The 27412-nt window shown below is 44.6% G+C and overlaps 1 protein-coding gene across 1 annotated transcript in view; it reads right to left on the bottom strand.

Moving 5' to 3' along the window:
- The window catches only part of SLCO4C1 (solute carrier organic anion transporter family member 4C1), a 36023-nt gene extending 9310 nt beyond the window's left edge, over positions 1 to 26713 (bottom strand). The window contains exons 1-9 of the mRNA XM_035100188.3: positions 24813 to 26713; positions 19661 to 19924; positions 11105 to 11302; positions 10457 to 10553; positions 9850 to 9971; positions 6082 to 6191; positions 5570 to 5714; positions 3629 to 3824; positions 392 to 548 (exon numbers count right to left, since the gene is read on the bottom strand). Of these exons, the coding sequence (XP_034956079.3) occupies positions 392 to 548; positions 3629 to 3824; positions 5570 to 5714; positions 6082 to 6191; positions 9850 to 9971; positions 10457 to 10553; positions 11105 to 11302; positions 19661 to 19924; positions 24813 to 25050 (1527 nt within the window). The 5' untranslated portion in view covers positions 25051 to 26713. The remainder of the gene's footprint in view (positions 1 to 391; positions 549 to 3628; positions 3825 to 5569; positions 5715 to 6081; positions 6192 to 9849; positions 9972 to 10456; positions 10554 to 11104; positions 11303 to 19660; positions 19925 to 24812) is intronic.
- Between the last annotated feature and the right edge of the window lie 699 nt (positions 26714 to 27412).

Here is a 27412-nt window from a genome sequence, read left to right as displayed (position 1 = left end):
ACAGTGAGCCCCACTGAAGTTTTTCACTTGCAAATGTGGTTTGAATGCTGGCTATGCCTCCAAATAGACTTTAACCAGTGTTATCAGCTGATCAGCAGCTACAACGAGTCCCTTTGAATATGTGTCTTCATTGCCAATCAGCTGACCGTGCACCTTCAAAGGGGCTCATTCTTAGTTCCCTATGAGAGCAAGCCCCTTTGAAGCTGTCGGGTGTTATCAGGTGACTGGCAGATTTGTCAGGCGATTGGCAGATGGCATCAGGTGACTAACAGGTCTGTCCTGCAGGGGGTGGGGGAAATAAGGACCCTGCCTACCAGCCAAATTCATTTTGCCACCCTTTAGACCTAAGGTAAATTCTGCATTCTCAACCCATGATATAAAATGGCAATACCTTTGAACCGTCTTGAATAGTAACAGTAGAGGTGCATCCTGCATAACACGCAGAAAAATACTGGACTCCATCTGTGCCACAGACTGGTAAATAGTTTGAACGCAAGCATCTACATTGGGCGTTGCAAGGTGCAGTTAAGTTTGATAATGTGCCTGTCCTGAAACAGAGAGATAAAAGTCAAATCAGCTAAGCATATGCAGCTTTGGGTATCTCCTAAGAACATATTCTGAACAATTAAAGAGTAAGAACTTAAGATCTCTACAGGATCAGACCAAAATCTAATTAAGTCTTGCCTTGTGTTTCCCACTGTGGCTAGCCAAGTGCTGTCAGGAATCCTGCATGCAGGCATGATATTTATCAAAATATTCATATGCCTGGTTTCAGAGCGTTTTCTGAAAGTTAAACCTAAAATCATACGACAAAAACCCATGCAAACAATTTTAAAATCTGAAATAATGGAAAGCTGTATTATTAATTGCCTACATAATCCTGACAGAATAGAAAAGTTTTCAGCAGGTGTTGAAAAGTTGAAGCAGAAGGTGCCTGGCGAATCTCTGTTGGCAGAGTATTCCACAATAGCTTTCTCCTGCTGTTGTCCCCCAGCACTGATATTCAGAGGCATGCAGCCTCTTGTCCTCTGCAAGATACATGGCAAGAGGTTTAGAATGAAATCTCATATTTATTATTCTATTCACAAAGTGAATATGAGAAATTGTGTGACTAAAATTAGCACCTTCGCTGTTAGCACTGCATTTTATTTAACATCAGGGTTTGATGTTGGTGGTGGTGGGGGGGGGGTCACTGAACCATTTTTTAAAAATATGAACACATTTATACATGGTCAGAGCATTGTTTCATCTGCTCCAGTGCTGCGTACTGTAGCTGGTAGCTGCCTTCCAAAGCCTCTAACGGGGTCTTCCCCATCCCTGATACCTAAGGTTCTTTTAAAATTAGATATACCAGAGAATGAACCTAGGATGTTCTCCAAACAAGACAATGGACCTTTCACTCCAAACCCTCTGAGGACTTCAAATAGATTATTAAAGAGCATAGGAGACAAGGCGGGACCATGCGGGATTACACAGCACACAGTATGGAGATGAAGTCCCCTCCCCCCACCATGATACTTATTTATTTACAATTTTATCTAGGAAATTTATAAACTGCTTGCTCAAAAAATAAAAATATCCAAATGGCGCACAGGTCAAATTATATACAGTGGTGCCTCGCAAGACGAATTTAATTCGTTCCGCGAGTCAATTCGTTTTGCGAAAAATTCGCCTTGCGAATCGTGGTTTCCCATAGGAATGCATCGGAAAAAATTTTGCCCACAGGAACGCATTAATTAAATTTCAATGCATTCCTATGGGAAACCACAATTCGCAAGGTGAATTTTTCGCAAAATGAATTTGTCTTGCGAGTCACCATCAGATCGCAAGACGCATTCGTCTTGCGAAAAATTCGTCTTGCGAGGTACCACTGTATAAAACATGGCTAAAATATACAAACCAGTTAAAAATAAATATACATAAAACCATCATTAAGAACAAAGATAAAATAATTTAAACAAATGCTAACTAAATAATGTGCCTGGGGAGAGAGGTCTTCAGTAGGTGTCTAAACAGAGCAGTGAACCAACCCTCCAGGTAGGAGGGTTCCCAACCCACATCACTCGTCCAGTAAGATACCAGGGTTGACAGTTTCAAAACCCACCGAGAAGGGAAATCAGTAGGTTCACATTCCTTCCGCCTCTCTTCTAACAAAAGTCATCCATCAGAACCAAGGCTGTCTCAACGCTAGACCATGGTGTTGACTGAAATGGGACCAGGTAGTCCATTTCATCCAACTACACTTGGAGGAAGACTACCACCACTTTCTAGTATTCCTTGTACCAAAAGGAGATATTTGTCAATAGTTAATAGTTATCAGAAGCCAGAATCATATCAAAATCCATAGCTCCAATCTAGAGAACATGAACAGAAAGCTGCCTTTGTGTTGCTATACTGGATAAGCCCCCAATATATGACTAATAGATGATAAGCTCCGTCAAATGTGACAGGACTAATGAACTGCTGATGAATCACACTGTGTGTTGTGACAGCCCTGATTAGCTATCAAGTGATGCATGCATAATTAGGCTCAGAACACCTAACCCCAAGAACTAGCTGCCTTGATTTTGTTCTCTTAGCAGTCTTCTTCTTTGGCGATCATTCATAGCTGACTAATATTGTCTTCCATAAACACGGTTTTAACAGTGAGTCCGTAAGTGACTATGGAGGGCAATTCTGGATCCACACGTCCTTCCACAGTGGGGACAAAGGTTTCTGGGAAGGAGTTGATCACAGTGAGGGTTTGCCAAATGTGCCTTCCTCTTAGGGCGTTTCTCCCTTGCGTCCTGAGTTCAAGTGTCTTCAAAGCCCATGACACCTTTGGTAAAGGCTGTTCTCCAATTGGAGCGCTTGCAGGCAATTGGGTGTTCATACTACATTTTTTAGATTTGCCTTGAGACAGTCTTTAAACCTCTTTTGTTGACCACCAGCATTACGCTTTCCATTTTTAAGTTCGGAATAGAGAAGTCGCTTTGGAAGATGATAATCAGGCACCCACACAACATGACCAGTCCAATAAAGCTGATGTTGAATAATCATTGCTTCAACACTGATGATCTTTGCTTCTTCCAGCACACTATTAGTTCACCTGTCTTGCCAAGTGATGTGTAAAAATTTTCAGAGACACCGTTGATGGAATCTTTTGAGGAGCTGCAGAAGGCGTTTATAAGTGGTCCATGTTTCACAAGTATACAGTAAGGTTGGTGGTACAATAGCTTTGTAAACAAGCATTTTGGTTTCCCTTTGAACAACCTGGTCCTCAAACACTCTGCACTTCAATCAGAAGAAAGCCGCACGCGCAGAGCTCAGGCAATGCTGGATTTCGGCATCAAAGTCGGCCCTTGTGTAAAGATAACTGGAGAAGTGATGGACATTTTCCAATGTTACACCATTGAGTTGGATTTGTGGCACTGCAGAGGGGTTATTTTGTACTTGTTGGTGCAGCACTTTGGTTGTTTGGATGTTGAGTGATAGGCCAAACTTTTTGCAAGCTTCTGTGAATATATTTAAGATGGTTTGGAGGTCATCCTCTGAGCGTTGTCATCAACAATACACACACAGTATACACTCATAGCAGTATACACACAGTCAGGCCCATCTCATTGTTATCTTTTGAACAAATACTTACCCGTTATAATTTTCTGAAACACCTGCAAATGGTGTATTCCCACAGACAGCAATTAAAAAGACCAAACATAATACAAGTGCCACTGAACAAGTAAAGACGATGAACTTGATTATGTTTTTGCAACTTAGTTTGAGCTTGGAAACTAAGATACCACTTATGATTTGACCTATTGCTGCTCCTGGGACCAACACAAGTCCTGCGGGAAAACAAGGTGACAACAGAGACTTGAATTAACATTTATTGTTAATAATAGCAGTCATCAATAATTCAAGAAAATATAAAACAGTGAACATATAGAAATGGTAAATGCACATAAAACTTTCACAGATAGAAGCAAAAGTGGGTTATAATGCTAATCCTACCACAACATTGCACACAGCTACCAACATCAAGGAGGCAGGGCTAGGCCCCATTTCCCTTCCTACCCATGAAAGACCTACATGACTGTAACACACAAAAAGGGCTTAAGAATATCTTGGACGTTAAATAATACCTAAACAACAGTTAAATCAGTTTATTTATTATTATAATATTTATATCCCACCATTTCCTTCAAGGAACTCAAGGTAGTGTGCACGAACTTCCCCATATTGTCACAGCAACCCTGTGAGGTAGGTTAGACTGAGAGGCAGAAGGTCACCAAATGAGTTTCACAGTTGAGTGGGGATTTGAGCCTGTGTCTCTCCTAGGTCCTAGTTCAGCACTCTAGTCACTGCACCCTAGCTTGCCACTCCAAAATCCATCTTACCACATGCTTCAAATCATTTTGATTTTGTAACCATGTGGTTTGCCAGTCAACTTTTACTGCGCATCACAGGGCCAGTGAACCTAACAGCGCTGTTATGCATGAATGTAATGTCACACGCAAGAGCCAAAGGTTATATATCTTTGATCTCAACTGCACTTTCTCTTCTGGCTAGCATGCTTTCTCAGTGCCAAACTACATGTTACGCTGTGTCCCCAGTAAAGCCTCTTTATGGTACAGCCTCCTCCTAAGAGCCACACTGACATATTCTGGAAAGGTGCTCTCACATTTGGGGCAGGGGATAGAATTGTGTTCACACACATGGAAAGTGGAAAAAAGATGACTTCTTAAAAGCTGCTACTACTACCAGTTTGTTAGCACAATAAAATGTTCAGAAAAACTTTCCCACACCAGCACAAAAAGATGGTATGTCCCCTTTCCAATTCACTGTTTCTGTGTGGGGAAGCAAATCTGTGGAGGACATTTTCCCTCAGTTTAGAAATATCTGAAATAACCAAGGGAACCACATAGTCAAGACCAGTGTCTGACAGACCCAGGGCAATTAAATAAAGATCTGGCCAACAGGAGTTTCATACTGCTAAAGAATATAAGAACATTCTTGCCTGATCAGGCCAAAGGCTGTCAAAGTCTAGCATCTTGATCTCCAGGTGGCCTAGTCCATGCCCAGGGGAGCCTGTAAGCATTCTTCCCAATAGTGATTCCCAGCAATCAACATTCAGAAATACTGTCTCTGACACAGAGGTATAAACAGTCATTGTGGCTAGTTTCCCTGATTCCTTTCAAAGGGATCAGCGTGCAGGCCAAGAGACATTAGCTCAGTTCCTAGCTGATTCTTACAAACACACACCCTCCAACATTTCTCCAATGAAAATAGGGACATCCTATTCAGGAAAAGCAGGGCCTTTGGGGGTCAAATCAGAAACCGGGATGGCTTCTGTAATTCCGGGACTGTTCCTAGGGAATAGGGACACTTGGAGGGTATGTTCTTAGCCATGCACTAGGAAAACATATTTGCACAGAAATAAGCCTCGCAGGGACCACATTCCCCAGCAAACCTGTTTAGAACTGCAGACTTTGTATTACTAATCCAGTTTTACTCTGCTCTTGTTATTTAACTCAAGCAGTAAACAGATTAAGAGCATATTCTGTAAAATAAATAAAGAGAAATACATTACCCCCTAAGGTGGCTGAATAGCTAGATGTATATCCAAACTGATTTTCTATAAATTTGGGCAAGAAAGTTGCCATGCCAGTGGCAACACAGCCTTCCATTGCAGCAGCGAATACAAGACACATCAGCACGGGGTTCCTCAGAAGCAACTAGAAAAAAAGGGGAGGAATTATTTTGTGACTTCTGACATTGTGCATTGGCAAGCGGATTTACTTGTGGGTGTTGTTGATTTTTTTTAAAAAAAAAATGTGTGTGTTGATAAACTGTATTATTCCTAGTAAAAGCATTTGTCCTTTGCTTCGGGGTTATAATTCTGTTTTTTACTTTGTCCCATTTACCAAAAGTTATGAATTAAATAATGTGATCAGGCACCCAATCTTACCTAGCACCCTACCAGAAATGAAACCTGAGCACAGGTTCATGTTGCCTATGGAAGTGTTATTTGCGCTTCAAGCACACAAATAGGCAATGACATGAATCTGAGGAAACTGTTCTAGATTCCTTGCTTATAATTACCCAGAGTGTCAGCAGAAAGTCTCTGAGACTCTTCCCACCATAATCAGGCTGAATGTCAGCTCCACCATGATGTGCTTCAGAAATCTTTTCAGCTCGTATTTTGTGTGTACCTGGGGGGCGGTGGGAGAAAGATCATCAAGCATATATAGGATAACACAAAGGCATGATTAACAGCTGTACCTGGCACAAGAGAACAGAAATCACAAGGAAATAAGCTGCTGTTTTTAATGTTTGACAAATTAACTTCACAAAGCTCCATATCTGGGACCATTTGGAGTCAGCCAATTTGCTTTGATGGGCACATGTGTGTATGTGATTCCTTGGTGAACTGGAGTCTGTTTCCCTCCTCCCCCACCCTGTTGAACATGTACTGTTCACGTATAAACAGCTACAAGGAGTCCGACACTCTTATCCATCCATGGTGTGAAAAACTCAGCACATTTAATTTCTTTTTCAACATCTCTAATTGACTCACACAAGCCATTCTTCCTGCCAACTGTGGCTGATAGGGATTGGCTTATATTCGGTCTGGTTTGTCTATTTAAAAAGCACAGCCAGGACATTTAAAAGACAACTCTGCTTTTTAAAAGAAGAAAAGAAGAAAATCTCTTGCAGGCCAAGTCACAGAGTCTTCATTCCCTACCTGCCGGCAGGCCCATCTTTCCCACTGGGGTGCCCCAGCAAGTGGGGGAGTTGCGCAGCAGCCTCCCCTTTCCCTCCTGCACACCCGCCAGCTGCGTCAGGGAGAGCAGGGAGGTAAGCGAGGCAGAGCAGGGGCACTAGGACCCTGTTCTGCTCTGCAGCGCCTGGGTCATTCCTCATCCCAGTGCTGCGTTTCATTGGTAGAGGCGGGACTTCCGGTGAGGCAAGGTGGTGATGGGCACGCTGCCGTGGAGCTCTTCAGAGCAGCTGGCGTGCTCACGCTGCCTGAGGGCTCCTGAGCCACCAAGAGCCACCGAGACCGCCACTGCCTCCCCCCCCCCCCAGCGATCGCGCCCAGCCAGAGCCGAGGGCGCCCGGCCATCAACCGGGTGGAGCTCCGAGGCCTGGGGCAGCCCGGCCCGTGGAGCACCGGTGCTCTGGAGGGGAAGAGGGAGAGCCCTGGCCTCATGGCTGCTGCTGCTGCCATCCCCACCCTGGATGGGGAGAGGGACACTTTGAGGCGAGGAGCCTCAGTCTTGCCGCCCCTGCCGCTGCCACCACTATCACCACCTTATTATTATTATTATTATTATTATTACTATTATTATTATTACTATTAGTTTTATTTTTACTCTTTTTACTTTCATTTATTTAAAAATAAATAAATGTTTATTTTAAAAAATAAATGCCCGTCGCCCGCCCTTCCTCGTTGAGGCCAGGGTACAGCAGGTGATCCTTCCTGGAGGTGAGTTCAGGCCGGATGGAAACGGGGGGGCAGAGGGATTTTTGCACCACGGTGCTGGATACCCTTAAGACGGCCCTGCCTCCCACCAACGAGATAACCTGTGGCAGAACAGGCTCGGAAGGACAACTAATTGGGTTGAAAATGGCCACAACTTTATTGATTACAGGTGTAGGTGGATCATTGGCTCAGGCATTGGCTATATATCCCTTTCAGCCTCCTGCAGGAGGGCTGAAACCACTGCAGGGTCGTTCCAAGGATATGGCCTCCCCAAGATGCCAATCTATGGAGGTGGCCGTCCTAAGCACTGGCAGAGGAAGATGAGGTGGGGGGAGCGTACCGCCTCCAGCACCACGATCCCAGTGAGGTGCCATCGTGGCTGCCCCGCACCATGCCCCCAGGGCATGCGCCACGCCCCCGGGATGCATACAAGCCACGCCCACGCCTGCTCTCCACCCCCAGTGCCAGAGCATGAAGCTCCGCCACTGGTCCTAAGGCCACTGCTGGAAGCTCTATGGTCCATCTGCCCCACACTTGGCTTCTGGACAGAGACTTACACCAAGCCTTTCTAACGGGATACCCTGACTATGCCGCTGCATCAGTACTGGGTGATGCATCACTTCACCCAAGTTTGAGGACGAGGATTCCACCCCTGCTTAAAAAAAGAAAAAAAGAAAATCTCTTTATACGTCAGAGGGAACTTCCCCAGTGGCGCAGCCAGGAAACTGGGTAAAGGATTACAACCTTGGATGAGAATAGGAAAAGCCAGTCCCATGCTGCATTATTCTGCTAAGTGGGACCCTGGACTTCTGCCTCAAAGTCCTACCCTGTCAGCACAACTGCAGGGATTCATGAGGGGACTCGGTATTTTGTCTGAGAGACATAAGCTTGTGGCCATTTTCTGAGATACGTTAGAGTAAGATGGCAATTTTCCTGCAAACAAGGTCTTGGGGTCCACCTGGCCAAAATCATTATAGCCCAGGTGTTTGAGAAAAGTTTCTTCGTTTATACCTTTCTACCTTTCTAAAGGTAAAACCTGATCCCTTAAACAGATTCAGTTTTACAGTCTTTTAACCTGCAGTTCATCTGCACCTGCCCTTCCCACCTTCTTAGCCAATGTGCAAGGAAGAGTTATGTTTTTCTCATAATTATGGGTTTTTAAAATTATTTTATAAGACATCCGAGTGATTCCTAAATATTGGGATTATATTATAAGAGGCATTCTTGCTAACTAAAAATGCTAGATTGTGGCAGTTCTTGTTAGTTTTACACATGCACACAAATATACGAATGAATCCAAATCCCCAACGGATGACACAGCACAACACATCCAAGCCAACAAGCAGCTGTGATAAGGCGATATTTATGCACCATCCCACCTTTAATGTTAATCTATTCAGACAAAAGGGGAAAGGGAAGCAGAGAAGAAAAGCCTTCTCCTTTTTCTTTAGCAGATTTGAGAAGAATGCAGTCAGCTCACTTGTTTTATTTCCCCAACTGGAATGTTCTAAAGTGTGATTAAAGTAGACTAGTGCAGGTAAACTACATAGAAGTCTCAGATTTATATCTGTCTCTATCAAAAAATTAAAAAATGGTGGCTTCATGATTCTGTTGTAATACCTGTGTGTGTGTATGTGTGTGTGCACGCTGCTTTCAGTACAGTGGTGCCTCGCAAGACGAATTTAAGTTTTGCGAAAAATTCATCTTGCGAATCCCATAGGAATGCATTGAATTTTTTCCCCTCCCATAGGAACGCATTAATTGAATTTCAATGCATTCCTATGGGAAACCGCGATTCGCTAAATGAATTTTTCACAAAATGAATTCATCTTGCGAGGCAACCTCCGATCGCAAAACCCATTCGTCTAGCGAAAAATTCGTCTGGCGGGGCATTCGTCTAGCGAGGTACCACTGTACTTCAATAATATTACCTGCCAGATAAGCCTAGGGGAAAGCAACATAGCATGAGCTAGCACAATGGGACTTCTTTGGCCTGCTCTCCACCTTCAGCCCACAAAGGACTGCCACATCTATTTTGGAGGATAAGGGGATATTCTGGAGCAGATGTGAGGGGGGCAAGGCATTGGAAGGCAGAAGGCAAAACTTGTTGCACTAGTGGAATTTCTCGCGTGCAAGTGGGCAGACGTAATTGTGATCTCTCCGTTGATGGCTATGAGGGCTAAAACAACAAACGCAAATGATTCTCAAGCATCTCACAAAATCTAGGTCACCATAAAACAGGAACACTGAAGCCATGTTTAGGCCAAGGCAGGGTATATATTCCAAGCCTCTTTCATGCTAGAACCTTAGAGCTTCCAACTAGATATTCGAGGCCCTAACCGCTCAGGACGGCACTTCTCTCCTGCTTCAGAAAATGTGTTTACCTGGCAATTGCTTTGGGAAATATGAAAACGGTGCTACCAAAAGGCACGTAGAGAAACTGCATGCAACAAACGCTACCCACCAAGCTCCAACCCAACGTGGATCTTCTTGAGTGATGTCGGGTCTAGAAAGATAGTAATTTAGCAAACACAGTTTTAATACAGACATGATTAGCTGAGTCACTTTCCAGTACATTCTGCCAGGCTATTCTGCAAGATAAATTATACACCTCTGGCTTATTCATCACATACTGAGCCCTTCAAGATCCAACATAATAACAATTATATAAACAATGGTACTGCTGCCTCACCAGCTGGGGAAATTACTATCTTTTATTTTTTTGGTTTTATTTTTTACTTCATTGATCAAAAGCAAATAAACAGTAAGTTAACTACCGGTAAGGAAAATGCCTCTTAACTCTGTGGCTGTTCCAACATCCTAACGCAAGTCCCCCAAGTCCAGTTCAACATCCAGTGGATATATTTTTATCTGTTCGGCATAAGGCTAAAATGCAGAGTTTAGTAACATTGCTGTTGGGGGCGGGGAATGGAGTTCTAGGGTAACACTATGGAAGTAAAAGGAAAAAAGAAGAATAAAAACCCTCCTTGCCTTGGGCCACGATTGAAATCAACATAAATGTTAAGCATCTGTCCTCCTAATACATAACCGATAGCCGGACCCAGCAATGACATGGAATAACCAATTCCTGCAGAGTAGAAAGATAATAGTTTGTATTGTAAGGATCCAAAATGCATTTGGCCTAGATGATCACTTTTAGATTCCACAGAAGCCCACTGAAAGCATGCAGAGTAAACATGCAGGAGGCTGAAGCTGGTCCCAGGAGCAACCCCACATATATTCAACTTATTTATTTTTATCCATTATGACATTTACACGCCACCTTTCCTCCAAGCAGCTCAAGGCGGTAGACCTTGTTCTCCCCCCCTCCCCATTTTATCCCCGCAAAAGGGCATCTCAATGAGCTTCATGGCCAAGTGGGGATTTGAATCTATGCCCTAGTCCAGCATTCTAACCACTATGCCATTTATTTATTTTTTGCATGTGTTCAACCTCTTGCGGTTTTGCACACACTGGACTTAGCATTGGACTTAGCAGGGCTTATGTCTCTTGTGGGCATGTATACAATGGTAAGCAAACAAACAGAAGGCACAAGAGGTACTATGGACATTCTTCCAAATATTGACGGATAATCAATATAAATGGGCATTTCTCGAAATCAATTTCAGCTAAGCTTACCTATGTAGACTGAAGACTTGTGCTTGGGGACACTATCGTCGATGAAAGCTGTTCCCAGTGTGTAAAGAGGAGTCCCACCTGCTCCCAAAATCAGCTGCCCCAGCAGGAAAACGTAGAAGTAGTTGGAGAGTTGACTCTTTTTTATGCCAGGGTCGCATGTGGCATTCTTAATTGCAGCCAGGTCTACTGGACAGATATCTGGAAGTGAAAGTTTGTTACATCAATGAAATTTATTTGCTTTCAGATGAATTAGCATAGGTCTTGGGTTGTCCAAGATACCACTGAACCCAGCAATTGGTGCAGAACACTAAAGAAGTTACAAAGCAGCTTTTAAGGTGACATGGGGAGAAGATGCAGGCTGTTCAGGATAACAACTTTCAATGGTTGTTTCCCCCCCCCCAAAAAAAAATATTTGGGTAGCCCATGTGAGGACTACAACTCCCATCAACCCTGATGATTGGCTATGCTGGCTGGGGCTGATGGGAGTTGAAGGCCAGCAACATCTGGAGGGCATCGTGTTGGATAGCCCTGGAACAGGGGGTGACATTGGAAGCGAGTGAGAATGAATCACAACAACGAAATGTAAAATGTTAAAATGAAACTACCTTTCAACTTCTGTACTTTGCCCACCTTCAATTTATATAATATCACCATTAGAGATAATATCACCCTTGCAGAGTGGTGGGTAAGGATTACTAAAATAATATCTTATGTACTTTGAACACCTTCTCACACAGAAAAAAGTGCTATATAGAGAGATGTTGCTGTTGTTGTTATTATTATTATATACAATTATATAGTGCATTTTTATCCATCATCATAAATAACCCGACATGCATGTATGAAATACCTTTCACAGAGCTGCAAAATATTCACTGTGCATAATGTCAGCACTGCTCCATGAAGATCACTGACTTTTCTTCTGGGAATATTTTAACTTTGCTCAATTGAAAGAGTATTATATTGATATAGCTTGGATATTCATATCACATAAGCAGCGCAGGTAAGACTACATTTTTATTGACCCAATGTGTATGAAAATATGGACGGCAAGCTTTCAGATGGTACGAAGTTCTTCCTTGGTGGTAGGACATCTGCTTTGCATGCAGAATGTCCCAGTTTGCAATTTTCCTGCTCGGAATCATGGAGAGCCATCACCAGTCATTGTAGACAATATTGAACTAGATGGACCAGCACTCTGCATAAGGAAGCTTCCAATGTTCCTAGGTTTTTCAAAGCATTATTATGGGTGCACATTAGTAGCATAGCAAGTGGAATCTGCAACAAAATTTTGCTGTGTATCCTCCTATCTAATCCCCCCCCCCAGTCCAGCTATTCCCTCTAAGCAGGACATCCCATTTTGTTGTGGCTATTGAACTTGCTCAGTCTTTATTGAGCTGCTGTTGTTTTTTTGAGGGAGGGGAACTTATAAAGTTCTTTTTTTCCTTTATAAAGTTCAGAATCCCTCAAGCCTGCTGCTGCTTCCCTCTTGGCCCATTTTTACTACAGTCCTGGTGGTGTTCGCCATTAGCGTTCACTATCGAAAGGAGGTATAATAATAAATGCCACTAGAGGGAGCTCCCATTTAATTAATCTGAAGTATGAGAATCATCGTCTATCAAAACAGTGTTCACCTGAAGAAATGTAGGATTTTTAAAGAGAGAGAGAAGAATACACAATTGCTTTAGACATCTAATCTTTTTTTCAAATGAAGCCACAAACTGCTGGTATCATTCATTATGTTTATTCCAATCCAAATAACTTTCTTGTACTATCCATTGGCCATGACTAATCTGAATCAAAAATAAATTAAAGCAAAACAGGTGTCGTGCCACAAATATTTAGATTTCTGCGTCTCCCTTACAGTTCACTGCAAATTTCCCAGGGTCTTTTTTTCTGATCTTTTTGGCCACCAAGGAAAGAAAAGGGCGACTTTATAAGTCACTGAAGTGTTTACATTGCTAAGAATATATGCCTATCATCATAGCAAGGAAGAGATAGATAGAAAGGCCTCGTATTTTAAGGGTTCCAGAGTGGAAAGGCGGGGGGGAATAGCTCTCATTGTAAGTTTAAAGCGGAGGAGCCTGTGTCAAATTTGCTGCTCTTCACTATTATATGTGCCCAAGTGTGATGTTCTTGGAGGGGTCTATTGGAACACTACACCTGTATGGAAGAAAACTGGCAGCCTGTCACTTGAATGGGAGAAAACTAAGACATGTACCTTAGGACTATTTCACAGCAGGGACAATGGTATCGTCTCCTGGAGTGCTATTTGCCAATCCTCTGCATGTCCCCGCCACCAAATAACTAACAAACTTTTCTGGGAAAGAAACCCACCAAATAAGCCAAGTGGAGAAAAGGGTGGGCTGTGTTAACTTGCATAGTTAAAGGTTAAACTACCATTTTTATTTTGAAAAATTCCAAAATTCCAACTTTTGAGCCCACCAAAACTTTTCATCAAGATGGATATGTTAAGCAAAGGGGAGGGAGATGAGAAAAACAAGCCTGGTTCAATACTGAATACGCTTTGATTAACAATTCTTTTTGTTATATAGCTTTAGAGGGATGTGGCTATGGCAGTCAAGTTAGTTGATGATCCAAAAAAAAAAAAAAAGGACAGCTAAAACAACATGGGATTGTAAGGAACTCCAAAAGGATCCCTCTAAAGTCTAAACTGAGTGAATGGGAAGTAAAATGTCAAGCGCAATTCAATGTACGTAAGCAAGAGATGCACACTGTGGTAAAAATAAAATTAAAATAAAAGATCCTAAATTCCCATGTATGTTTATCAGGTCTGAACTGGTAAAAGACCTTGGGGTCACAGTGGATAGCTTGAAGATGTCGACCCACTGTGAAGCAGCTGTGAAAAAGGTAAATTTCATCCTAAGGATCATTAGGGGAAAGATTGAAAATAAAACTGCCAAAATTGTAATGACATAACACAAATCTAGAGTGCAAGCACACTCGGACTACTGTGCATAGTTCCAGCCACTGCATCTCAAGAAGTATATTACCGGTATGGTGCTGAAACAAGGTGCTAGAGCAAGTCCCCTATAAGGAAAGGTTACACTGTTCTTTTGGAGGGGGTTAGTTTGGAGAAAATCTAAGTGGGAAAATGATAAGGATGTATATAATTTTGCATGGTATGGAGAAAGTGTAAAGCAAGTTTTTCTCCATCTCTCATGATACTAGGAGTCACAGCCGTCCAATGAAGTTGGATGCTGGAAAATTCAGAATCTAGTCCTGCATGCTGTTCTCAAAGTGGTTAGCCTATGGTAAGACCACAAAGGCTTCCTTTGAGCACAACAGCACTCTCCCCAAGAGGCAGTGATGGGCACCAAGTTGGAGGGCTTTTAAAAAGGAATAAACAAATTCATGGAGGATAAGGCTATCAGTGGCTGCTGACCACAATGGCGGTGGTCTACCTCCACTGCTAGGTATTTACAGTAGTTGATAGAGCAGAGTCATCTGCCTCTGAGTTGCTGAGAATCCCACCTGTGGCATTCACTCTTGTGCTCAGGTCCCGCTTGCAGCCTTCCGGTTGGCATCTGCTTGACCATGGTGAGAACAGAATGCTGAACAAGACCAGCCTTAGTCTGATCCAGCAGAGCTCTCCTTATGTCCTCACTCTAACCCTGCTCTGCTAACATCAATTGTGTGGCAATTTTTATCCTCCTTAGAAACCTTGCCAGTTTGAATGTATAATGGGGGAAAGCGAGTCTGTGTCATCCCATATCAATGAAGATGAAACGTGCTTGACCACTGGGCTAAAAGATGATGCCTCAAATAGACGTATTAATTTGACTCTTCCCCATCTGAAAGTCTACTAAAGCCTTGTTCTACTGTACTTCATTTACTTTGTTTGGGGCGGCAGGTGTTCCTCAGTGAATGAGATGTATGAAACCCTATTGATGTCTACCCATAGCTGCCAAGTCTCCCATTTCTCGTGGGAAACCCCCGTATCTTAAACCGTTTCCCACTGGCAGCCCGGATTCGAAAAAATCCCGTAAATCCCCGGATTTCCTACCTGCCAGGGAGGCTCCATTTTGGGTACTGGTGCTGCCCGATTTCTGGTGCCCAGACATGGGTAGCGCGGCACCGGAAGTCGCTTCTACGCATGTCCGGACATGTGACTTCCGGTGCTGCTCTGCCCGTGCCTGGGCAAAAAATTGGGCAGAGCGGCACCGGAAGTTGCTTCTACGCATGTCCAGACATGCGTAGAAGCGACTTCCAGTGCCGCGCTACCCATGTATGGGCACCGGAAATCGGACGACTCCAGCACTGGAAGTTGCTTCTACACATGTCCAGACATGCGTAGAAGCAACTTCCGGTGCCACGCCGCTGCTGATCCCGCATTTTTCAGCGGGAGACTTGGCAGCTATGTGTCTACCATACCATCTTCCTAGCACCAGCTGAGGAGCTATAACAAACTTATGCTGTGTACATACTACACCTTTAAAGCACATTTGAAGCACGTTCTTTCCCTCAAAGAATTGTGGGCACTGTGGTTTGTTAAGGGTTGTTTGGAATTGCAACTCTGCGAAGGGTAAAGTGCACTTACCGTAACTCTTGGAGGGAAAGAATGTGTTTTAACTATGATTTAAAGGTATGGTGTGTACACAGCCTATAGGCCAGAATCTTGAATGCCAGCCATTAGATGTAGTATTTATAATTTCTTTTAGTTCAGTTCAAGTATTTTTTCCCCGCACACTTCAGCCAACGAGCCTCTCAGTGGGGCAACCTGTTCTGAAACTCAACGTGGCCTTCTTCCAAGCAGCCGGTTGACTGCATAGCTGTGTTTGCAATGCTCTCTGTCAGGCACCTATTCAAAGATGTTGGATCCTTCCCTACTAGGCAACCTTTCCCAGCACTCATTAACTCCACTTACGATAAAGAGTAATGGGATTATGTTTTCTTCTGCCAGATTCTCACAGAATAAGAAGATTACAGAATTTCACGACAATCCACTTGTAAAAAGAGCCAACAAGAAAATAAATGAGAGCTAAAGGGGAGCGGTGGGAAATGGAGACCACTTCTTTCACAAACAATATTTCATTGCAACTGTGGGAGATTAACTTTCATTTACACCAACAGCTTTGGTTTGCTGGTAGGAAGCCGAAAACGTAACGGTCTCTAAACTGCAAGAAGTGAGATGCTTAGATTGAAGTGACCTGTTCCAAACGTTTGGGTTCCCTTCCCCCCCCCCTCTGTTATGGGATAGAAAGGCTCCATAGCCTTGGTTAAAATGTTTTTGTTTTTGTTTTTGTTGTTGTTTTGTTGTTTAGTCGTTTAGTCGTGTCCGACTCTTCGTCGGTCTTCGTTCGGCGGTGCTAATAATGCAATGCAATAGTACAATTATGCCATTTATATGTTAAAACATAACATTAAGAATTAAATGAGACACCTTTTGTGTCAGGGCTAGCCCAGGATGTTTTGCCACCTTAGGCAAAATTAGGAATGCTGATGCACGCATTCACACCGCCTGAGGCGGCCTGAGGAGTAAAGGGAGGTGGGTGGCAGTGGTGTCATTCAGGTGGGTGGGTGGGCAGAGGGATGGATGGATCTGCTATTTGAGGCAACGGGTGGGCCATCCCTGCTTTGTGTTGTCTTCTGCTCTTCATGTAGAAACTCACTTGTTGTTGTTTAGTCGTTTAGTCGTGTCCGACTCTTCGTGACCCCATGGACCAGAGCACGCCAGGCACTCCTGTCTTCCACTGCCTCCCGCAGTTTGGTCAAACTCATGTTCGTAGCTTCGAGAACACTGTCCAACCATCTCGTCCTCTGTCGTCCCCTTCTCCTTGTGCCCTCCACCTTTCCCAACATCAGGGTCTTTTCCAGGGAGTCTTCTCTTCTCATGAGGTGGCCAAAGTATTGGAGCCTCAGCTTCAGGATCTGTCCTTCCAGTGAACAGCCAGGGCTGATTTCCTGAAGAATGGATAGGTTTGATCTTCTTGCAGTCCATGGGACTCTCAAGAGTCTCCTCCAGCACCATAATTCAAAAGCATCAATTCTTCGGCGATCAGCCTTCTTTATGGTCCAGCTCTCACTTCCATACATCACTACTGGGAAAACCATAGCTTTAACTATACAGACCTTTGTAGGCAAGGTGATGTCTCTGCTTTTTAAGATGCTGTCAGCTAATGGTAGAAGACCATTTTTATTTTTGATGAGGCTTGGAAGCCCTCACAGAGTAGGTATTTAACTTCTTCACCCAGGCATTACCTCTCTGAGCTGGCCTTCTGGGTCATAGCTGTTTCTCTTAAAGGTTAAAAAGAAAAAAAAAGTGGTCTCTTAAAGGACCACCATGCTAGATATTTAGGTGATAATGCATACATTACATACACCCTTAAGAATCAGAAATACACAAAGGGGTATCAAACTTCTAATAAATAAATAAAAATCAAGCAAGTTCAAACACTGCGTGCAACACACATAAAAAACAAATGTGGGACTTCCGCTTGGGGCGCCGTAGAAGATGGCTGAAAATAGCATCACTCCAGCCATCATTGGATATTTGATATTTAAAGTGGGAAATTTAATAAAAAATGTTTATTAAACAAAAACAAAAACAAATCTGCACCCATTTCTGGCATTTATTCCCTTCCAGCAGCTCTCCCTAGTCTGGGCTGCAAACTGCTTTTAGTTTTAAAAGCGGGTTTGATGAAAGGCACTACAAAAGCCAACAGGAGAGAGAGAGAGAGAGAGAGAGAGAGAGAGAGAGAGAGAGAGAGAGAGAGAGAGAGAGATTTAAGAGGAACAAGGAAAAGAAGGGGGGAAAGCCACTAAGACAAAACCAGGCAGGTAGACAATTAAAGGGAACTCTAAGTAATATAATAGGAGCGGATGGAGTTCATTGGAGTTAGACAAAGGTGCGCATTCAGAGTCTCTCAGGCCTGTCTCCGGTTACAAAGTCCTAGGATGCAGTCTCCCTGGCAAGAGAGCCTGTGGTTAATAAATACTGCTGTGTGAGAGCAGGAAACAGTGGAGTTGGTGTCATGTGTGCTCTCAACCCTGCTGTCATGCCCTTACCACCCCCACCACGTGCCAAATTATAATCTATTACTTCATCATGAATAACTCAGAGTAGAAAGCAATCCAAATCTCAAGAGCCTCACCCCTTCCTCTGCATAGCCCCACCCTAGGTTCACGTTATTGATTATGGTAGCATCATGCTATGTATTTATGTATCAATCTATTCAAATACTTCTATATCCAAAAAACAACAACAACAAAGCGGTTCATGACTATGATACTGATATATCAGGTCCTCCCTAACAAGAGGGCACATGTTGCGGTGCGACCTGACAACCAGACCCTGTGTTGTGGGTGGGAACACTGGAGCGGCCACAACACCCTATTGGTGGTCCCTCAATCTTGGGTGCAATTGGGCAAGAGGGACGCCAGTCAAAGCTATTGAGGGACCACTATTTAAGCTGATGCACGTGTCCCTGAGCTTCCTCTTTTGGGTTCAGTGCATCTGAACACCCGCCCACCTCTCCCTATTATTAGGGCTAGCGCTTGGCCTTGCTATAGCATCGTGTGTCACCTGTCGTTGGGACAGGGGCACGGCAGGAATTTTCCCCACTTGGCTGATTGGCTGGTACCATTTGGGTTTCGCCTGCCGCGGAGCAAATCGTCACAACTTGTAAGGTTGAGGATAGGCTCTGGTTCAGGTGGATAGGGGTGGCAGGATGCCTAGCCATCCCTATGTGTTGGGTATTCCTTTAAGAAGGAATACACAGACTCATGGTTGGTCTTCCCTGTGAGTGGTTTGTGCCCTGAGCCTGAGTCCAAGGGACATCTGGGTGGTGGCCAAGCAGGGTCCTGCTTGTCACTATCCCAGGTGTTCACCCTTGGCTGACCTATGGTTGGTGCCCTGGGTTAGCGCTACCTGCAAGGTGCAGGGAGCTAGTCGAACCAGAGCCTATGCAACCACTCACTTGATTGTGATCAATAAAGTTGTGGCCTAAATTATGCCAAAAACCAAACCAAAAATTTGAGTCTTGTCTGAATTTATTTCTGGGGGTGGTTAAAAGGTCTCCACACGCAAACAGTGAAAACCACATAGGTTTCATCAAAATTGCCTGCATGGATCAGCAGGCATTTAAAGTTGAAACAGAAGGCACCTGCTGAATCTCTACTGACAGAGCATTCAATGGGTCTTATTTTATGAGCATGGGTGGAATCCATCTATTGGCTTTTACATAAAGGTACATTGCACACTAAGCAAAACAAGAGACCCCATAGATAAATGTTGTCAATATCAGGTATAAAAAGGAGGGGGTGGGAAACCGATCAAAAACCAAGGCGCAGCTTCTGAAAATCGTTCAAAAACAGGAACACTCACTTCCGAGATTCGATCATTTGGGAGCTGATTTGTTCATGAGCCAAGGCTTTTGAGATCCAAGGTATGACTGTATACAAAATGTATAAATTCAACTTTTTTAGATAGACAGATCTAGATATAGATATAGACACACACACACACACATATACATCCAGGAACCATAACTTCAAAATGACAATGAAAGAAACATTTAAAACATAATATCTTACCTTCTACTTTCCCCCCGTATATATATGGTCCTGCAGTAAAATGTGGCAAGGAATAAACAAGTCCTCCTAGTGCTATCAAGAAAGATGCAAAGGCCAGCCATCTTGGTTTGTGCCCTCTTTCTCCATAGAAGGATATAAAAAGGCAGAGCAAACAGAAGGAAATGTCATAGCCGGAGGAGATTATACCAGTGAGGGAGCTGTTCAAATCATAACGCTTCTCAATGGTGGAAATGCTCACGTTTACCAGTCCATTTACCACAATGCCTAAAAGAAAAGAGACATAAAATCAGATAATCGAAGGATACATTGATTTTTTATTATAGCACCTTTCTACATAAGCTCCCTTGTCTAGCAAGACAGACAGATGCCGCCAACAACAACAACAACAACAACAACAACAACATGGCTGGGTAACTTTCTGTTCTTTATACATCAGTATTGTTTTCCCCAAAGTATTTTATTATTGTGAAATTGGTACAATGATTTGAGCCAAAATATACACAGTGAAGTAGTTGGAGCTGGGTTATGTATGTGTGTTATTTATAGATTCATCATTTCAGACACTGTTTAGAAATGCGAATGATTAAGCAGTACAGTGGTATCTCTGGATGCGAACAGGATCCGTTCAGGAGCCCCGTTTGCAAACTGAGCAGTGTGCAACCTGAAGCACCGAATCTGCGCATGCTCACCATGCAATTTAGCACTTCTGCATGCGCGTGACGTCATTTGGCGCTTCTGCGCATGCGTGAAACGCCGAACCTGGAAGTAACCCATTCTGGCACTTTCGGGTTCGGCGTATTCTTATCCCATGATGTATGCACGGGATGTATGCAATAGGCAGAACTTGTTTTTCAGGTCCTCTGCCCACTGATGTGACACATCATGCCTTGTAGAAAGTCTTTGGCTATCTATGATTCCTGAAGGAACAAAAACGTTCCTATGTGTTGTTTGCTTTCCTAACATTTAATCTAATGTGTGGGACAAAGCTCATCCACACCCACAACAAAGAGAGGCAAGATTTGGGTTTAGCACCCTTAAAAGCAGGAAAGAAGGTGGGAGGGACAGGGTTAAGAAACGAACCCATCCCTCAGCACAACCTCAACTCAACATGAGAGAAGGATGGGAGACTCCAATTCGCTTCTACTTCAAGTAGCAGAAGGTCCCATCATCTCTGGTGTGGCCGACACTTCCTTATGGCTCCATCCCACACTGTTTTTGCCATGTCTTGCATATAGGAAATTGTGTGTAACAGACTGATGGAAGGAACGTTATCTTCAATCAATCCACTTCATGTGATTTTCTGCATGCAAAGGTTACCAGAGCGATATGGGACAGAGGCACAAGGAAGTGCAACAAAGCTGCCATTGTAACGTAAGAACTGTCCTTGTGAAATTCGATCTCTTAGCAAAAGACAGTCAGTTGCTGGTGTATACTCAATATCGCATTACTACCACCTTGGAAGACTAATAAAAATGGCCAGTCAGATCTGTAAACATAGTGAGGATTCAAATCCAAAGCTGTGGCTATAAAACTGGGGAGGTGGTTCTGCTGAACCCAATAGCTTCGAGTGTCCCTGAGCACAGAGAGTCAATCGTCCTCCTGCACCTTGAACCATTGTTTTCAGAAGGTCATTCCAGGACTTGGCAGGGGAAAGTTGTTCCTGCAGAAAGTACCTTCATCTCCACAACTGTGACAGGACACCAGAGCACTTCCTGAACTGTTAGCCAAATTAGCACATAGCACAGGAGGGTGGTAACAGGCTGGCGCCATCAGCAGGCTTGGCATCGGCCTCAGGAAGACATGGTGGCACAAACCCCTGAGTGACTCCCACTGCTTCTGGAAGAATCTCCCTCCAGTGGATCTATGGGTGCTGCCAGGGAACAAGCAGCTCACCCCCACACTTGCCCTCCCACTGCTGGACTCAACAACAATATTCTGTTGTTTTACTTTATGTTAACTTCTGGGACACAACTTGTCCACCTAGAAATATGCTTTGCCATTTCTGTGCCCCCTGCTCCTCCCCCCAAAAATTTTTTTCCTGGTGCCACCATTGAGTGTGTGGGTTGCATCTTCCATTGTGTTGTGTTTGTGTCTTTGCCCCAGGCAGTGGGAGCTGCCTTGTTTTTTCTCCTTCACACTTAAACTGGGCAAGCGAGCGAAAGTTGAAAGGATTGGCCCTCTGCCCAGCCTCCCACAGGGTGTCAGTAAAGGATTAAGAGATAGTACAGTGATGGGCAAACTTTTGAGCTTGGTGTGTCAAAATTCGTCAAAAAACCAAGCATAACTTGGGTGGTGTGTCACTTTGAGAAAAAAACCCATAATTTCGCGATATTTATAGTTTAAATAACAAAGATGTATAATTGTAATATATAACTGTATTTAATAAACCAGAAACTAATTATTTAACCAAACCAAACCAGGAACCCCTTATTTATCACAAAGTGCCCAGAGTTGTTGAGCTTTTTTGGGGAGCTGCTGACCAAAGTTTGGGAGGGTTTTTTGGGGGGAGGTGCAAAAGCTGCTGCGCTTTTTTGGGGGGGGAAAGAGAACAGAAATAAATGACGAATAATACCTTCTGCCAAAGCGCCAAAAAAACCAGCACAGAACGGGTTAAAAATGAACGCTGTTACACCCAATCATCGTCTGCCAAAGTGCCAAAAAACAGCACAGAAAGGGTTAAAAAACCAATCTCTGGCTACCAGCAACAACAGCAGCAAAAAAGGATCCAGGTTTTAACAGCGGAGACAAGCTGTGGCGTGAGAACAACAACAGCGTGAATGGGCCGATGGGGCGCGTGCCAGCAGTGAGGGCTCTGCGTGTCACGTCTGACACGTGTGTCATAGGTTTGCCATCACTGAGATAGTAGGTTCTCTGGTGGATAGGGAAGTAGGTGGTGGCGGTGGTAAGGAGAAGTTAAGGCCTTCTCACCAAGAGCTTTGTCCCACAGATTTCTAGTATATTTCACATGAAGAGGTATATTTTCAGATAAAGGCCTTTTTTTCATTTTGTTGGTTTTAAATAGGCATGCTTTTGGACTGCAGCCTCATTTTATTTTACAGTTCATGGATGTTAAAGGATGGATTGCTGGTTAGAGTGTTGAACCAGGACCTGGGAGACCCAGGTTCAAATCCCCACTTAGCCATTAACCGAACAGGGTAACTTTTTGCCAGTCACGATCTCTCGGCTTAAACTACCTTGCAGGGGTGCTGTGAGGACAAATGGTGAGGTGAGAGAACAATGTACAGTGCCATGAGTTCATTGGAGGAAAGGTGGGACAGAAATGAAACAAATACATAAAGATAATGCACACATTGTCCATCCATACATTTCACAGAATCATAGAATTGTAGAGTTTGGAAGGGACTCTGAGGGTCATCTAGTCCAGGCATCCCCAAACTTCGGCCCTCCAGATGTTTTGGACTACAATTCCCATCATCCCTGACCACTGGTCCTGTTAGCTAGGGATCATGGGAGTTGTAGGCCAAAACATCTGGAGGGCCGCAGTTTGGGGATGCCTGATCTAGTCCAACCATCTGCAATGCAGGAATATACAGCCATCCCATGAGGGGATCAAACTTGCCACCTTGGTATTTTCAGCAGCTTGCTCTAACCAACCGAGCTATCCAGGATAAGAGTAACAGAGAGCTCCACCACTGGGGGGTGAGCAAGCAGTGGCCACAGCTACAAGGAGCAGTTTCAGCCACCCCTCACCTGTCCCCTTCCTCTGAATAGTATGGCAAAGAGGACTACTGTATAAAAAGCAGTGGCTGAGTTCGCTCACTGACATTGCTGCTGCAGCAGGGACAAATTGCAGCCAACTTAGCTTAGTGGGAGAACACAAAAGATCCCAGGTTCAATCTCCACATATGGAAAGAAGAAACTCACTCTGAAACATTAGAGTTAGTGTAGGCTGGGGTAGGGGGCTAACCCACTGCCCTCCAGATGTGGCTGGACCACTCCTCTCATCCCCTGACAAAAGCCAGTGTGGAGTATTGGTTAAAGGGTCAGACCAGGGCTGCAAATCAGACCAGGGTTGAAATCTTCACTCAGCCATGTACCTCACTGGGTGACCTTGAGCCAATTGCTGCCTCTCCGCCTAACCTACCTCACAGGGTTGTTGTGCGGATTAAATGAGATGGGAGGGAGAACCCCATTTGCCACCTCTGGCTCCTTGGAGAAAAAATGGTGAGGTATAAATGTGATGAAATGAATAAAAATAATAAAATAAATGGTCTGTGATGTCAGGGTTGGTAGGAGCTGAGAGCCCAGCAACATCGAGGTTGTTCAGTTGATTCGAGTGCGGTGGTGATAAAGCCAAAGTTGAAGGTTCAATTCCAATATGGGACGGCTGCCTTGCAGGGGTTTGGGTTAGAGGATCCTCAACATCTCTTCCAACTCTACAAATCCAGGTTGGCCACTCCTGGCGTAGGTCACACTAAGCCTACCAGAAGGACCAGTGGCCTGATTCAGCTAGGTTTTGTGGTGCCCCAAAACCCTGAACCAGTGATGTGCAAATAATTATAGAATCATCAAGTTGTAAGAGGCCCCAAAAGTCATCTAGTGAATTTTAGTCCAATCACGTGCATTGCCAAATCTTGATCACAGTGAAATACGAGAGATCCCTTCAATGCACAACCTTGAAGGATACCCATGATTTGGGGTGGGGCAGGGGTGCCAACTTAAATATGGGGGGGGCAGGTAAACCCCACCCCGCATCATAGATCACAAGACATGGTGCGCACATACCATTTGAATGGCAATGCCCATCAATAAATATCCCAGGGGGCTGGGTCCCCCAAGGAGTTGGCTCCTCTGTTTGGGGAGGTGGCCGGGGTGCAGGTGGGGGAGGAACGTATAGTTTCATCAAACCATCAAATTGTACAGTTGGAAGGGACCAGTCCATGGGGCTCGAACCCTGAGAAAAAGAGTTTCATTCTCTACCAACTGAGCTATCCCAGACATTTGATCTGAATCCTCCCCCCCTCCCCGCCCTCTACTTGCACTTTCTTTTCCATTCGCCTTCCTCCACACCACCGCAACCCATGCGCCACAAGGGCGCACTTGACCACGCACGCCTTGGAAGCCTTGCGGGGGGAAATCCCTGTCTCCTGGGAGTGAGGGGGGGGACCCCTCTGCCTTCTTTTCTCCTCACCTTGGAAGACGGAGAGGAGACTGTAGAAGAGCAAGTAGCCCTTGGGGCTGTTGCAGACCTGCAGCGCGGCGGGCGCGAACCTGCCGATGCCGCAGAGGTGCTCCTCCGGGTCCAAACTGTACGACGCGCCCAACGACGGACGGCCGAGGCTGCCTGAGGAGAGCGTCGCCCGCTTGTGCTCGGCGCCATCCGGGCTGGAAGGCTCGAAAGCCGGGTTGTCCACGCCATCTTTCTTCATGGCGCGCAGCCCAGGAAGGACCTGAAGCACCTGCTACCGACTTTCCCCACACCCACCACCGTCTCCGGAGAATCGAGGCCGGCTCCCAGCAGCAGCCTCCGCGGTTCCAAGATCAGAGAACGCTTGGAGAATAATGGAAAGAGAACAGCAGGCGGTGTGGCAAGGAGACCGTCCCGGTTTAAGGAACCGGGAGGAGCTGCAGAAACCCGAGGATGAAACTCCCCGGGAGGTGGGGATCTCTTGGGGAGAGATGGCGAGCGAGCGTGGCTCTGCTGGAATGACCAGTTTGGTGCGCGCGCGCGCGTTTTCCCAGCTCACATGGCCAAGGCGACGGTTGTCCTCGTTCGGCTCACCTAGGCGTGAGGAAAAGCAGCGCAGGGAGCAGGCTGAGGGGCAAAAGGCCACAAATAAGAACAACAACAACAGAACCACTGATGGACATCCCTGTCTGTCTGTCTGTCTGTCTCTCACACTGCCTTCCAATAGTTTCAGATTCTTCAAGGGATAAAAGAAATAAAGAACAGGGGACCTCTAGGTGTCACCAACGTCCACCTAAATATTGCGTCTCCTAAGGTGTTTTTGTTTAGGGCTGCCACTCAGCTTCCCAGATTTCTTTCCTCATGAAACACAAACACAGCCCTTGCCATGTTGCCGTATCCCTAAGCAGGTCACGCGCATGTGAAAATGTTGCAAACGGGTGTAGGCACGCCTAAGAAATATTTGTTTATTTAGTGCCTATGGAATCAATGGGCCAGGTGAAAAGGTAATCCAGCTTTTTAAATGAATAACTAAAGCTTCCACAAATGGCAAGCAGAATGGGGTTTTTTTTAAAAAAGAAGTTAACTATTGCAGGAAGATGAGCCCTTCCTAAGGAAGATCTGGAATGTCGGAGGCAGCCTGCTTGGTGACAGTTAAGAGTGGCAGTTGGTCAGGGATGCCATGGCAACCAGGCTGATTTGGACCACGAGTGAGGCTGAGGGCACATTTGATGCTTGAAACACAGTGAGGTCATTTCCCTGCCCCTGCTGCGTTTCAAGTCACTTTCTTACCTAGTTCAATACACCAGAGAGACGGCAGGGTTGTCTTCATCTGGTTGCCCAATACTCGATTTGTTTCCTCCAGCCATTTGTGCATGTGCTGTCATCTGCGCATGCGCAACAGCTGCCTGAAATGTACCTACCTCGACTCAACAGCTTCTTTGAGGGAAAGTACCCAAGTATTTCTCAAGAAGCCACGGGATATAGATGGATTGTGGCTAACGCCATGTGCATACAGCTGCAGACGCCAGCGGTGGGAGCACAATGGAGCCAGAGTAAATAAACAGCAATGTGCACACAGCCCAAGGCATGACATATGGGGAGCCTTTGGTGCTCAGGTGTTGCTGAACTGCAAGTGCCATCATCCCCTGGCACTGGCCATGTTTGCTAGGGCTGATAGGAGTTGTAGTTAAGAAATATCTGGAGGGTCAGAGGTTCCCAACTGCTGCAATCCACATTCCTTCTGAATATGATCATGAGATATCAAAGCTATATCACCTCTAACCTTTGGGAAGAAAGGGAGACCAGGTTTACAATATGGCTACTTCCACTGATTTCATGTGGAATTACTGGCAGAAGCAAGGAATACCGAAGCTTGCTATGCTTTAATAAATGTATGTGTTTCTCTCCTCCCTTCTTGTTATCAGATGTGTTGGATGTCCACTTTGATCTAAGTGTTGGCAAGACTCAAATTTTAAACAAATTGTATCTGATCCTTCAAGTTACTAGCTCAGCCGGTAGAGCATGAGACTTAATCTCAGGTGGGTTCGAGTCCCGCGTTGAGCAAAAGACCTCCATTGCAGGGGGTTGGACTAGATGACCCTCTTGGTCCCTTCCAACTCTATAATTCTATGTTTCTAAACATGGAAAATAGGCATAACCAGTGTATGATAGCAAAGTCTCTTGTGAGGGCTTTTTTCCTGTGGTTTTTTTCCCCTTTTCTGTCTTTTGCTGTTGCTTGTTGACTTTAAATATTATATATTGTATTTTTAATGGTGTTGTGCTTTTAAGCCTCCCAGGGGATAATTGTTGATTGGCAGCTGTTAATTTGTGGCCCGCTGTGACCCTTCTTGGGTTACTTGTTAAACTGGAAAATTAAGTCCTCCACTTAGCAATGACAGACAGGTATGATCACAGTTAATGTTTAGCTTCCTATTGCTAGATCAGGAAGCGACAAGCTCTTCAGATAGGTTATCACCTCTCAACCCAGTTATATAGACATCCTGAGTTTGATAAGACAGGAAAACAGCTTTTTTTTAAGTCTTTGCTTTCATTTAAATCATTAAGCACTCATACAATTGGTTGCTTTCTGCCATAACAACTAG

Source organism: Zootoca vivipara, chromosome 10 (assembly GCF_965207765.1).
Source record: "Zootoca vivipara chromosome 10, rZooViv2.hap1.1, whole genome shotgun sequence".
In the NCBI taxonomy this organism is placed as follows: Eukaryota; Metazoa; Chordata; class Lepidosauria; order Squamata; family Lacertidae; genus Zootoca; species Zootoca vivipara.
The sequence above is the reverse complement of the archived record's forward strand: the minus strand, read 5'-3'. Positions and strand labels throughout refer to the sequence as shown.